A 16,049-nucleotide genomic window follows, 5' to 3' on the forward strand; every position below is an offset into this window, starting at 1 on the left:
TGTATCTTTGAAAGTAGAATTTGATGTTCATTGTTAACTGAAGTGAGAAAAGTAAGGAGGGGCAATTAGACAAGAAGAATAAGGAAAAAATAGACCCTATAATCATGCTATTATTTTACTTAAATACTTAAGTACATTGTTGTGTCTACCTTAACCTAATCTTCATATTGCAAGATATTACGCAATATATTACGCCTTTTTTATATTACGCCTTTTTTTCTCTCAGTCTGAGGTTAAAATTATCACACAACAGTGATGAACTGTTTACCTGTGGAAATCAATCAATAGGACTAGAGCAGCCACAAGTATAAATGTGTGCCTTATACTAGATACAAAGTCTATTTCCCCAAGTAATATTTTTAAAATAGATCTCAGATTTCATTCCTACAAGGAATGTGAAGAGATATGATCCCTGACTTGCACTGAAATGTATTTTAATTCAATTACTGACTTACATGTTTAGGTTTCTATTGCCAAATTTATTGTTTCATCAAAATGCATAAATAATCGTGCATGTTAATAAATAATCATGGTAGCAAAATTGATTACATTTGCACTGACTTCAACTCGCATAAAATATATCCTTTTTTCATGTTAAAAAATATAATTATGATGAACTTATTAACTAAAATGGAAAATGTCATTTCAAGATTGAAATGCATAAAGATATTTGAATTGAGAATATAATTATGAGTTTCTCCATTTCCATCAGTTTAGTGCTACATTGTTATGATCACGCAGGAAAATGGGACAGGTGGTTTAAAGGAAGTTGATCCACCTAGCATACCTAGCTAGGACATTGAACACCTTTGTCAACATAGGGTGATCCATAGCAAATTCTGACGAGAATAAAGTTTTATTATAATTGTCTTGAAAAAACTGTATTTTGGTGATTCAGGCCCTATCAAAATTGAAATTTTTGCTGTGGTTCTTAATAATTATATGATCATTTTTTGTTATGCTTAAAGCGTGTGTAAAGTAGAAAAAAATAACTTCTTTTGATATTTCCAAATCAGTAAAAATGAATCATTTTGCTTGATCACATCACATATTAAAAACTTGATACAGTATGTGACACATACATTATTTATATCTAAAATATGTAGAAAGAGAGAAACTATGGTAAATCCATGGGAGCAGAGTCTACTTGCCTGTTTCAATCAACAGTTAAATTGTTTAGTGGTAAACACAAGAGCACCCAACCAAAAGATGCAAACTTGGTGCTTACTATATGTATGTCATCTTTATGTGTAATTCTGCAACCTCCACCATACATTATTCAAAATCTTGCAATGTAGAAATAAAGCATGTTGCAGTATATTTAAACTGAAATAATAAGTCCTCATTATTTGGGTTTAAAGGATACTGTATTACCCTTTATTTCCTTGGGTTGTGCATTGTTACAATGAAAAAATTAAAGGGAAAGGGTGTGTGCATTGATTTGTGTAATTTGCACTTCAACAGAATCATATTCAGTCATTATCCTGTAATTAATGAGTGTATTTGAATGACCATAAAGAGGGGGAAGCAAAGCAATCCCGAGTGTCTGTCAGGTCCATGAGAAGTATGATGCCCCAGGTGGACTCAATGGGTGGAACCCAGGTGGAACCTCTTCAGAAACAAGTGCTTTAGCCTCCACCCTTTCGGTAGCCATGGAAGAGTCCTCTTTTCATGTAATTACTAAAATGAGTGCAGCAAAATAAATGAATAAATAATTTCAGCCCACATGCATCACTTGTGAGATGCTTATTTGTGCATGCATGGTGTAGATAATAGTTCACTGCAATAAAACACTATTCAACATATGATTATTGCTTAATAGCCTTCAGCCTTTTCTGCAAAAACATTGATTAATAATTCAATCAGAATCTCAGATGTTTTTTAATTCAATAATCTCAGACTGTCATTGCATGAAATATTAGTAGTGCTTAGGTAAAATCAAAGCTTCTTTTGTTAGGGTGGGTGGGTGTAATTTTATCTGCACAGTTTGATTTCACTGGTTCATCAGTTATTTCTGATTTCTCTTTTGAAATTGCCTTTACATATAGGCAGTACTTATGAAATGAATATTGACCCTAATTTTGAGATTTCAGGACATTTGTTTTATTTGTTAACCTTGGATTAATCATAAAAAAGTGTTTTAATTTGCACTATACTAAATAAGTGTTTTTAACTGCAATTTGGATGTTTTCTCAGTTTTGACAAGGATATAGAACAACAGACAAAGGCAGTGGACAAACAAACAGTCAATCCCTTCTAGCAAAATGACCATCTCATTTGGATGAGAATAACTAGCATTTAGACCAAACAATTTGCTATCTTCAGTAGACAGCACATGTAAAATAATCATTGAACACTTAAATGTTCATCAACATATGTGTTCAGGATGTATAAAGGATTTATCAACACCATACCTGAGACACTGGAATGATTAATTATTACAAGACATAACTTTAATGAATGCTCCAACTGTAATTTGTTTGACCATATATAGGTTTGTCATCAAGAACAAATGATTTGATCATGCCATGCATCCAAGTTGTTAAAGGATGTTCATTGTAAGTCCTTAGACTCATCATAAGTCTTAGCCCTTCTTTAACTCTAACATAAAAATCCTATGGAAGAGTTATGATGGTTAAAGCAATTACAATACGTTTACACGACTTTTGGACGTGCAACTGATCGATATGAACGTACCATTGGTTTGGAGAGGAGGCATTTATGTAGACCATAAATCAATATGATCTTCATCCAGCGAGGATCAGCCAAGCACAAAAAGTTTCTTGCTTAGTGCAACTATAAAATAGCATATTCTCTTCAAGTATTTTTACCGTAGGCCTATAACCATAACATAATACAGGTCTGAATCAAGTGTACTGTGCTAGTAGGAGGATTTGTTTGATATTATTCTTAATTTTGATTAATATTATAGGCATACTTGTTTGTTTCCTTAGCATTGGTTATTAAAATTACAATTGTCCACATACGCATTCTAGTTTGCAAGAGGCGTCTAATGAATAAGTGTTATTACTTTTGGGATTTTTCAAATTCATATTGTGCTTGCAATACACGCCTATTTGTAATACTTATACGTCGGGGAGTAACAAAATATTCTGTGTGCGTGGCTTGAACCAAAGGTTTGTAGTGCAAAGCTGTCTTTTTGTCTAGTGTTTAGAGAATGTTATCAAAAGACTGTGAATTCTGGATTCTAATCCGAGTATTTAGTGGCATTTTATCATGCCTACTACGGTTGTCAATGTAGTTGCATACCATAATTCTCCTCTGGCGTATTGAGAACAACATTCACAAACTTTCACACTTGTCAGACCTAATGATTATAAGGGATTATACACTTGAATGATGTTGTATTCATACCACCGCTATTGCCATTGCCCGATGCTAGCCTTTCAAATATGCTTCTTGCGCGGAGTGTGTAAATAAACAAGTTTGGTATGAAGCATGCATGAAAGGTTAACATCGTTACACGTCTGAAGATGCTCATAGGTGCTAGTATGAACTTCCATTTGATATTCTAAATACCATTCTAAAACAAGCACATGCACCTCAAATCCAACCTTCTACGTCTTGTCAGGCAAACATAGTCCAAAGGTGCCTTAAACATACTATAGTTTCAGTGAAATCCACTCAGGATTTATTGTACCACTGGTAGACTTATCATATCAGTCTGTTTTACCACTTCATGTGCATTCTGAGCTAAGGGCTATAAAATTTACCTTTCAGTGGAGAGCTCATTCAGGGACAGTTTTAAGGTTATTACTTGATTATGTGTGGTTGATTTGTGTATTTAGCTTTACCTGTTTAGTAATTTGTGCCTGCAAAAACAAGGATGGATCACAGTGAGACAAATTTTGTTACAGTCTTGCCCTACCCCCAAGTCTTAATATACTATTACCCACATTGTCATAACATTAAGGTTTAATCATCTAACTTCCTTTTCCCTTTCTTTCCTTCTGCTCCGTTCTTTTTCTTCTATTTTTTCTTCTTCCCCTTCTCCTCCTCCATTTCCTTGGTGTATGGTGTACCTTACTTAAATGTAGAACAAAAATAAGGCAATCTTTCCTCTTCTGATGATAGTATTTTACTGTTATGTTTCCCATCTGGAAGATCCTTGTTCTGGTAAGAAACTAAGTTGTCAGTATAAATTCTGAGCCTGGGAGTTTGCTTTCTAGCCAATTGAAGGACTAAGTTGTCCAGCAGGGTCGGCTGGGGTCTTACATGTATTTCTATCCTGAACATTTATTTCTAGAAAGCTTTTACACAATGCTATCTTCAGTAGACAGTACCAATTGCTTTTTGGCAATTTATCATCAATCCATATAATATAAATTGTAATCTATATAAATAAAAGGAAGTCGCTAAATCTTGTCCAGAAGCAGGCTCCGAGATGCTTTCACTTTCGGCTCTGATTTATTCGTACATTGATCGGGTACATATTGCCATTAAACCATCTGACGTTCATTTTTGCAAAACTATTCAATCACTATGGAAATAACAAAAAAAATTGTCGGTTGCTAGGCCGTTGAGGTCAGTAACATTATGGGTCAGGTCATGACAGCAAACGTGTCAAATGCCAGCGGTCTCCAACACGCTGCGGTAAGTGGCGAGTCACGCACCTGCTTGCATACCCACACCATGGTTTCACGCGCATTGCGGCGCATGGTATGGACGCACTTAATGTTGGCTTACCGCGCGTAGGCCTACTTATGTGTACACGACTGACTGCTTCTCTGAGGCAGTGGCGGATCCAGGAATTGGGAAGGGGGGACACTCAAAGTTTTTGCCGCCACCTTTAACTTTTTGAATGGCCACGAAGCACCATTGTCCCCTCAGAATTGGTAACTCGATCAAGGCAAAGGCCTTTTTCGGGGGGATCATTGGGTGTAAGCTGATGAAAAGGGGGGCCATTGGGTGACAGATTTGAAAAAAGTCCACTTTTCAGAGGGAATGTTAAAATGTAGCCAACAGAGTCATTCAACTGTTCAGTATAGCCCAAAATGGTTAAATGTTAAGGGTGGGTGAGCCCAATTTAGTGGAACTTGCAAGTCCACATTTTGGAAATTCTGCGGCCCCCGCAAATAAATCCTGGCTATAATGTAGGCCTAGCTTTTAACAACAAAGGCTCGCTTAAAATGTATTGCTGCAACTTTTAAACATGTTGCTTACGTGTTTTATACCATTATAAACCGAAATTGAAACGTTTTCTAGCAACCTCTTCTAACATTAATGTTTTATGTTTGTTGGGATAAAGTTAAAATCAACCATTTTGTCACGAGCTGTTTCAAAAGAAATCTGAGGGATTGAGTGAGTAACAACATTATCACAGGTCTGGATATTCACTTAAAGTTTAGCTTCTTTAATATAACAGGAGCTAACATATGATTACGAAGCTAACATGATCATTACTATACTGGATGAATAATCCCGGGGAATAATCTACACCAAGACACCATAATTATCATCACCGTTTACCATGTTTACTACCCACTCCCGTTTACTAACCGCTCCCGTTTACTCAACTAGCGGGGACCCGCGCGAAGCGCGGGTCTCCTGCTAGTATATAATATAATGTAAATAATAATATGTTTGCTCTCTTCATCAAGTCAGGATATTTTTTTCATGCATTGTTTGATTAACAACGATTTCCAGATAATCTTATCTTATTTATGCAACAATAAGTATTAATTTGTAAGTAGGATTAATTGTCATTCAGTTCAGAGACTTGAATAGTGTATGCAAACTGTAAAACAACAAAATTCAAAGTTTATGTAAATAATGAATATTTTGTTTCTTTTTTCAATTGTGCAGAGAAAGTGGAGAAGGCAAGGTGGAGGACAATGGATCCGTGGAATTCCAGGTAAATATTGTGCATGCATATGCTGTGCAGGAGTTTATATGATCAGGTTTAAACCTGTTTTCAAATGCTTTCAGACGTTCATTCATTTTTGCTTCCAGAAGGCAAAGGATTGTTATAATATTCAATCTTCTGGAAAATTATTGTGCAATAAGAACAACCTTCTCAATGCTGGTTATTACTAGTATCTCGGCTTTTACTGACTGATTTCCCAAGGTATTTCTGTGACATTTAATTTGCAAAAGATAAGATACTAATGGATAAAAAGCTGGTTTAAACCAATCAAATTTGACATGATGAATATGACATAATATGCTGGTGAGTACCACATCCATATGTGCAACTTATTGGCAATAATTCCTTGCAGTTCTAATTTTCATATTTAACCTAGTTTTCAGAAATTATGACCATACATATTTGTGATTTGAAATGCAAGCCCTAACACAAACTAAAGTTAAAAAAAATATGTCTGGCATCTTGGTACGCTTATTACCAGAAATGAGTATGGTTTATTTTGTATGGTTAAATCTTTTAGCCTAATAAATAAATCACTACAGTCTATGGACTGGATAAGGACATTTGAAAACACCATTCTGGGTATAACAGTTGTGTAGGTTTCAAAAGGTGTTTGACCTGATTTGTTTGGCAGCCTCACTCCCACTTCCACACACATATTATTAATGCAGATTTGGGTATCATGCGAAAGCTCATATTTTTCTGGTAATATGTTTTGTTAGGTGGTATGAATAAAAACATCGTTTTATATAGAAGCTAAACTGTTAGTTCAATTTAACTCAAAACTTACACTAAGAATATTTGGGCGATGGGCTTGAATGTGAGGTAGAAAACATGTGTTACAATTGAATCACCTTTACTTGTGCTGCTATATTGAGTACCCAGGTGAAAACATTATCCATTTTTGATCCAGTTGTGAACACCTGACAGCTGAATTTTCCTATCAGTGATAGATCTTTGATCACTTTTTACATACACAGTATTGTTTGATGTTGTGTACAAGTATGATGATTCAATTTGTTTGTCAACGGCAACAATAATTAATTTTATTTCAAAACATTGTTCAAAATTTCAATTTATCACAAAGGTATAATGGGTTATATATTTATTTGTAAAAGATCTTTATTAGTACCATTACCACTTTCTACCAAACATACATGTGATCATGAAGTGGTGTGAAGAGGATGTGCTACACATAAAGTAAAAGCTTTTAGAAAAAAAGGCTTAAACCTGTATAACATAATACCCATTTTTACAGATTTTCATATACTTAAGCAAAATTTTGGTAATTTGTTCTCAGCATACGAAGGCATGGATATAAAAGATGTTTTGCTCACACTGGATGAACCAGACATTGCACCTCACAAGAAACCTATCAACGATGATGTTATTGAAAAACCAAAAGCACTACGTCAAGGATTCGCACCCATCTATGTGGACGATGAAACCCAAGATATTATAGTGCCTTTAACTAAGACAGAAACACAAGTTACTGTTGGCCCATATGGACAATTCCTGACTACACCTGTAACTACATCAACACAAACAGAAAGAAACACAGCTAAACATGGGACGGGAGCTACTAATGAGGAAAGGGAGGAGGAAGATCCCATAATGAAGGAGGTACTTCGACATGTAAGAGGAAGTCTTGGACATTTTCATTTATCAGAAGCTGAGCTTCTTGATCTGCTTTCTAGCTCAGATTCACAATCTTGACCAAGGTAATTAATTAATGCATATTTTCAGTCAAACCCACAAAAAAGTCAATCTGAAAAAAGGTCCAGTGTTCTCTGTAAAGAACATATTGAAAATCATCCCCTTTTTGAATGAAAAATTCACAAAAGGTCCACTTTTTAGCTCCCTGCACCCTCCCCCAGTGGCGTAGCATCATAGGGGCATGGGGGCACAGGAGGGGGGCACATTCCCCCCAATTGATCTGAAATTTTAAAAAATCCCATAGGAAAATTGCCAAAAAATAGCTTGTGCCCCCCCCCCAATTAGATCCGGTTCCCCCATGGTGCCCCTCCCCAATGTGATGACCCACGCTACGCCACTGCCCTCCCCCAATAAATCCTGGTTATGGGCCTATTTTCAGTCATTTTATGTAGTTGGTTTATGTGTTGCCTTGAAACTAAACAGGCTACAGTGCCTATCAACAATCAAAGCTAATAAATAATATAATGGATACCAAATAGAGAAATAAAGATTCTCATTGGTACTAATCATTCCAAATAGATCATTTATAAAACAGTATGGTCAGGTACTCAGTGAGGAAAAGTAACATACAGTAACAAATGCAGGCAATACTAGAGCTAGAGATTTATTATTCATCTCTAATTTTGTGCCCTCTTTTTACTAAGAAAAAGGATTAACCATTACAGTACAGCTTCATATGAGCGATTTTATATCTCTATATGCATTGAATAATATTCTTTTGCTATCTAAAATGCAATTAATTTCCCAACTTTCTTTCAAACCAGTGACCAAAGATGTCTCTTTTGAGTCTTTTCATTCCTTCATTCAAAAAGTAACATAAAAAATAGATTTTAGCAAACTGTTTTAAGTGATTTTATATTTATTTTATCTTAAACACTTAATATTAATTTTCAATTCCATTATCTGTATTCGGTGAAGATAGAAGAAGTGAAGTAAAAATTGAAGAAAACAGAAAGTGCAATGTACAAAATAGAATTTTAATTTTAGAAACCTGGAAGGCATTCCTATTTGAGGCTCATTAGTTCAGGCAGTGAGCATATTGATCTGAAGCATCAAAGGTGGGTTGAATTCCTCAGTGGCTGGCAAGTTTTTATCGCTAGCTTTGCTGTTCGTTAGTAGCCCATTTTGATCGACCCAAGTGACATGACGCAAGCAAGATTTGTCTACAATGGTGTATCTTTATCAAGACTGGTGACGGTAATACAAGTAAAGATGTATATATATTTGAGAGATATTTGCAAGTATATGTAGGCTACATGGTATTTTTACAGATCCTCCTTTAAAATTCTGCCTTTTACCTATAGGGCATGTCATTGATTTCAAATGAAAACAACATAACAAGAAATTGACCCAGTTAACCTGACTGACTGCAATAGAATCAGCTGTCTCCAATATAGGGTTGAAAATAAATGTTTTCAGTTTCAAAAATGCTTGATTTGCAACATTTTGTCACATTTTTGACTGATTTGAGACATATTCAACGCGTATCCTTCTACAACAAGTGCTATTGATGCACAAATGTATATACCTGGCTCATGCTAAATTTATTCCATTGATGAACACACGTGCTTAAATTGCAGACTTCTAGGATTTCACTCTGTAAGCAACTGAATCGGATAGAATGAGAAGACTAGATTATTGTCTATGCTGTTAGGCACTGAAAAGAATACTCACTTTATTCTCATCACTTATTCTAATATATATATACTGTGGGCATAACTGCCCTGTTTCCCAGTTAAAGTGATAACCAGACTTCTGTTTTGTTCAGAGTTAAGTTCATCTCTTCAGGACACAAGTTGATATCTCTTATCTTATCAAGTTGATAATAGTGAAAATACCTGGATTAGATAAGTTGTGGGGAGATGTAACAGCTTATTCCTTTATCATATTTCATCATCTTGATTAAATGTATTTTATCCAGACCGAGTCTCTACACAAACATGGGTTTTTCTATCAAATGTTATGTGCAATATACCTGCAGCATTTCTTTGTAGGTATGGCTATGCAATGTTTCATAGAGATGTCTTTAGAATTTTGCTGAAAGAAAACAAGTTTAACATTAACAAGTATAGTTTCTTTGTGATGTTACACCTGAAGACCTGAGATCACATGATATTATCAAATCCCTGACAAAATGGGGTCGTATGCATGATACAAAATGTGTGATAATGAAAAGAAACAACCGGCGGTAACCAGATATAAAATGGGCGATTATTTTTTTTTGTACATCATATTTGTACGCATACATGTAAAATCAGTTAATATTTCAGAAATTCTTATTTTTTCAGTGAGTTTTGCTTTATTCCGTGTTTGAATATGATAAATGGGGAAAAAAAAATCAAAATTTACATATATGATGTACGAAAAAAATAATTCCCATGCAACATATGCTAAGGGTTGTTCTAAGATACGCGATAACAGGGTAAAGGCATCTTGCATAGCTGTGCGAAGTACTACTTCATGCCTCTGTTTTATCCCAATTTGATTAATCCCTAATGTTATCTAGTCAGTTTTCAAACATGGAGCACAGAGAAGCTGGAAAAACAGTACAAATTTTCAACAGCTGATAATGAAATAATGATAGACTTCTTAGTTCTTTTTTTCATGTATTCACTATAATAATTTAAGCATTAGTTGAACTACATAACATTTAACAACTTTAAGCATTTCCAAAGACCTCAATATCACACAGATGAACCCGTAAGGGTAGTACAGCAGACAACTGTGTGTGCAAGTTTACATGCTATACCTTTTAAGGAAATGTGGACATCTTAATCAACTTAACTAGGCTTACGTCATTAGTTTAAAAGACTTTAAAAAGGTTACCTGTAAATTAATGTATAATGTTTCACCATTGGGAAGTGCAAAACAACCATGTAAAATAAAGTTATCACCCAAGGTTGTCTTAAATTCTAGGCACAGTCGGATGAGGTTTCAAATAATGTGTTCAGGAAATTTAGAGAGAATCATTTTAAAATTATGCATGCTGTTCACAGTAAGTTAGATGTAGTAAGACATAGTCACTATATGATCATGAAGCTTGCTTTTCTGTAATTCATATGCATGCTCATGCACCCATATTTAATTATATAAAAATAAGAATTCATCACACATTCTGATCTCTAGGTATACCCATCACTTATTTTGATAAAAGAAGGGCCCGCATCAGTTTGATGATCCCTCTGTGATTCATTTATTAAAGTTCACTGATTTTTAATTTCTTTTTTTAACAAACATACACAATACACATCCTTATAACCATGCAAATGCCAAAATATGGAAGAATTCTAATAATAATATTACATTATTATTCTAAGTCTAATCAGGAAACTTTCCTGGTCTAATATTAAAGCCATAATGTATGATCTTATGATATAAAATTGGTTCATGTTGGGGTTTTTTTGGGGGGGGGTGTTACACATGTTCCAATTTACACCTAAATGGAATCAGCCAAATTTGTTGTGTTTGTCTGGTGAACATAGCAATTTTGACATGATGTCATAATTGACATGTTAAGTCCACCAAAGAACTCCACCTTATGGCCAAATATAGCCAGAATGTTTCTTTCACTTTACTTTATTTTGCCCCTTAAAATGGGCAGAAACCTTTCCTGGAAGTTATTGCTAATATTATTTCAGCATTTGAAAATTGTGATGGAAATTGTACATTATAGCTTTAAGTCTGTTATTCAAGACTGTCAAATTTGGAAAGGAGTTGATGATGAAAATATCTGATGACATTTGCAGTAGATAGTCAATGTTGTTTCATGAAAAATGTGAGTTAGCTGTTTTGATTTCCTCAATTCCTGTTAACGTTTATTGATCTGTTCAAATTGACCAATTGGTTAAATAATTTCATGTCACTCTCTGTATACATTTAAAGCAAATATAAATACTGTCAATAATATTGAACAGCTTGGTTTCAAACCTCCTTACATCCACTTGAGCAATTTTGAGAAAACATTAAAAAAATCACTGCTATAAGGGGTTTTGCAACAAAAGCAGTTTTGGTGGGATGCTCATCCTACTCATTAGTCTCATCTCAAGTTGAGATAACGCCATGTTGGATTTCACATTGTAAACACACTGATGGCATTCTTTACAGGTCTCAACTTGAGATGAGACAGACTATAGTATCAATAGTTGACAGCCAGCAAAGTGAAAGAAATTGGATGGAAACAGATTTTCTCTGTGTAGCTGTCAAATTGCACACCTGTGTTGAATGCATAATGAAGAATACTAAATTGCTTTTAATGCCTTCACAACATATGATATATCCAGTTAACAGGCTGTGTATGTATGATACTATATGCTAGCATCAGAGAATCATTTTGTGGGATTTAAACTTGATAAGCATTTCAAATAAATTACATTTGATACACCCACATATAATATCATACTGGCATCAGGGATCTTGTAGGAAGAAATTCATATTGATGTAATATATAAAACATTTAAAAAAATATTATAATGGAAATATTATGATAGATTACTTAACGGATGGAAAGATTAACAAGCTGTATGTTATTTATAAATACCCAAGTATTGAAAGGGAAATAGTGTCCTGTTTATCAATTTAGAGATTAGAGTATTGTTTTGAGACCTAGCCGTATATCTATCGCTTTATATAACATGGTTGAACTTGATACCATTATTTTATGTGAAACACCAAAGAGGAATTCCAAGTTGTTTTTCCTCTGAAAATATAGTGTCTACCATGTTACATCAGGTGATAGATACATGGCTACATCTCAAAACAATACTTTTATTGTCATTATTAAATAGATCAACCCTAAAATTATGTTTGGATGTGATTTATGTCCAATTTTGAGACCATTTTATCAAATTCACTCCTGTGCATGAGTACTCATTCGAAGAGATCATTGATATAAGGGACACATCTTTTTTGAGTGAAAATCAGCCTGAAAAGAATGAACTTTTATTTCTTTTCAAACTGGCCTCCTCCTTTATTGACTTAAGGAGTTCATCTTGTCAGTGCTCTGAACTAAAGCGTACCCCTGGCAATTTTACAAGGAAAATCCTGTTTGAATAGAGAGCCTAGCCAGGTACAGTCTGTGACAGATTCCTGTTACATCACATCTATGATTGGACCCAAGCATTGAAATGTGCAATTGCACAAATCCAGCATTCAAATATGCAGTTTGAATCCACTGTGGAATAGCATGCCAATAATGAAAGCAAGTCATTCTCTACTACTTGAAAAGGCAATCATTTACACTTCACTATTTTTCTTTTCCTGCTTCATCATTCACGTAAATAGTGCAAATTAAGTGCTGGAATAATGATAATTTAAGCCTTTCTTTAATTATAAGATGTGGATTTTAAAAATAAATTGAGCATTATCTCACTTTAGGGAAGTGTGAAAACCTCTTTGTACAAATGTTTCATACCTTTAAAATATTTGACAAATCTCTGAAGGATGTCTTTTGAGCAAATATCTCTTGGGATATATTTTAAAAGACTGAAGACTGCTGATTTAATTTTGTCTCCTGCATTTTGTTTTTAATGAAAACTTGTCTCAGACTCTCAGTTAAGAACTGTATTTCTAATGCAATATTATGCAGAACAACAAAAAGGTCTCTTTGTATAAATAGTAAAATATAAAAATTGAAATATATATAAAAAAAATAATGGCATTAGTTTCTATTAAAATCCACAAACTGGTGTTAGTTAAGCAATCAAAGACAAGAACACTTAACCTATGGTGTTGTGTTAACTGACATGTCCCTTGAGCAAAAGATAAGTTTCAAATGTACAAGTAAATGCTATATATGGTTTGGTTGATTTCCTCTGGGCTGCAAATGCTTGTCAGTTACTACTTATATAACATTGAACATTGTGTTTATAGGAAATGTATGAACATGAAAATGGGATTAAAGTGTTTGTGAATATCTTGCAATGTTCAATTATCTTAGATGGTTAAAATAACCTTGTGGTAAGACCTAAATGTCTGTGTTAAATGTTGTGTTACTATGTTGACTAATTTCAAGCCTAATTTCTTTCAAAATTTCAAAATGTATTTTCAATTTAGCATCAACATTTTGCATTTGCATTTTTGAGAGGGGTTGGTTTACATTTTGTTGTTTTTAAAGGTTCTAAAGTAATAAAAAAAACATCATTACAAGAACTTAAAAGTCTTAATATGTCACCTAGCTTTGCCTAAGGTTACAAAGTGCTAACATAAACACAAATATGCAAAAAACCTTAAAATATATTACGGCAATAATGATGCAATTCAGACAACCAAAATTACATAGTAAAAATTTAATCAGTTAATTAACAAATTAATAGGGCTTGAGATGCTTCTTAAATTGGAAAAATATCAATAAATAGACAGATGGAGGGATGGGGGAAAGAAAGCTGTTTGTCAAATTTGTATTTTAAAGCATAAAAAGCTCAATTTAATATTTACTGTCACATGTTCAATATTGGGAATTCCGTTTGACGTCGAGTGTTTTTAAAAACCCTGACTATTTAAAATGGAATGTTTTCTATTTATAACTTGGGTAAGATCAATGTTGGATTATCAGTGATTGTGGAATAATTCAAACACAGAGGTTAATATGGCAAACTAGACCAGAGTAGAGAGAGATGAAACTACCACCATGCATCCCAAGGGCAACCATGATGTATAACTTAATCAAAATATCATCTTTGTAAGGTCTTTCTAAATCCAACTGCAAGTACTTTCTAGCACTTTCACCCTAAGCATGATCAATGTTGGATTATACAGGAATAAAACCTGGCAATAAATATAAATATGAGGTTATGAAAAATTAGGCCATGCAGGGTATAGTTTGCTTTGAAAACAGACGTAGATGCAAATATATAACATCCCAGAGGCAACCATGATGAAACATATTATATGCTTATCCAAACTTCATCTTTTTATTAGAAGCTTGTTCTGCAAGAAGATTATTTGTTTGTATCAGTGCTGATATGCTATTTATAATTTATGCTTATTGTGTTTATGGTATGTGTAGTAAAAAATTATATGAACAAATCATCATCATGATCTGCACCTCGATTCTCCTTTGATAAAAAAAAGAAAAAATTACTTGAGCAAAAGTATATACACATGTAATCATTGCCGTAGCAAGCAGGCAGCAGGGGAGGCCATGGCACCCCACTTTTTTTAGAGATTTGATTTTTTCTTTATAGGGTCATTTTGATTTTGGCTCACATTTTGATGGCCACCCCACATTGGTCAACCTTGCTATGGCCCAGCATGTAACCACATAATCATGGTAATGGTAAACTGGGGGGGGCATTGTGGAGCTAAAAAATTCTTTTATTAAAGAATCAGAGGTGTTATCCCCTGCCCCAATTACCCCCACCACCTCGAGCTGTGGCCAGCCCTGTTGGTGACCAAAAAGGTATAGTTACATTAGTTTCCATAATTTTCCGCCCTTTTAATTAATAATTCTTTTTACCACCCATTCTGCCTCGCCCTTTTTCTTTAATTCTTGTTGCCGCCCTTCATCTTCCGCGCCCTTCTTTTTGCCGCCCCTGCTTTTACCCCAGGGGCTAGCACCTAAACCCCCTCAAAAATCGCCCATGACAGCCAAGAACCTTTCTTTCTAATAGTATGAGTGATATTGGTTCTCAGGTTATATTGGTTTTTGTAGGCCATAGTATTAAAATGAACTTATCTAGTAGGGCTACTTTAGAAGCTTGGTATAGGTAAATCTTATTTCATCGAGGCAAGGCAGTGCTGATCTGCTGTTTAAACACTTTTTCAATTTCAATACGGATAAGCAAATTTCATAACTCGTATGCCCTCGCATGTACTATATAATTTTTGTTGCAAATAAACAGCATGACATCCATATAGCCTGAAGGAAGAAATAATCACACTGTATCTTATTTTGTGAATGGAACGGAAGCCAGATAAAAACACACACAGCTGCTGAGATACTACATAATCATACTAACTGAATTATACAATATGGGCCTATTTTCAGTCATTTTATGTAGTTGGTTTATGTGTTGCCTTGAAACTAAACAGGCTACAGTGCCTATCAACAATCAAAGCTAATAAATAATATAATGGACAAATAGAGAAATAAAGATTCTCATTGGTACTAATCATTCCAAATAGATCATTTATAAAACAGTATGGTCAGGTACTCAGTGAGGAAAAGTAACATACAGTAACAAATGCAGGCAATACTAGAGCTAGAGATTTATTATTCATCTCTAATTTTGTGCTCTCTTTTTACTAAGAAAAAGGATTAACCATTACAGTACAGCTTCATATGAGCGAATTTATATCTCTATATGCATTGAATAATATTCTTTTGCTATCTAAAATGCAATTAATTTCCCAACTTTCTTTCAAACCAGTGACCAAAGATGTCTCTTTTGAGTCTTTTCATTCCTTCATTCAAAAAGTAACATAAAAAATAGATTTTAGCAAACTGTTT

The 16,049-nt window shown here is 34.2% G+C and overlaps 1 protein-coding gene across 3 annotated transcripts in view; it reads left to right on the top strand.

The window, feature by feature from the left end:
• Positions 1-16,049, top strand: part of LOC140148949 (uncharacterized) — a 49,067-nt gene that overhangs the window by 23,365 nt on the left and 9,653 nt on the right. For all 3 annotated transcript variants that reach the window (XR_011858541.1, XR_011858542.1, XM_072171062.1), the window contains 2 exons: positions 5,827-5,875; positions 7,188-7,608. Coding sequence is in view for 1 of the 3 variants with exons in the window: in XM_072171062.1 (XP_072027163.1) it covers positions 5,827-5,875; positions 7,188-7,603 (465 nt within the window). In the remaining 2 variants the exon portion in view is untranslated. The remainder of the gene's footprint in view (positions 1-5,826; positions 5,876-7,187; positions 7,609-16,049) is intronic.

The sequence above is a fragment of the Amphiura filiformis genome, chromosome 3 (genome assembly GCF_039555335.1).
Source record: "Amphiura filiformis chromosome 3, Afil_fr2py, whole genome shotgun sequence".
Lineage (NCBI taxonomy): Eukaryota > Metazoa > Echinodermata > Ophiuroidea > Amphilepidida > Amphiuridae > Amphiura > Amphiura filiformis.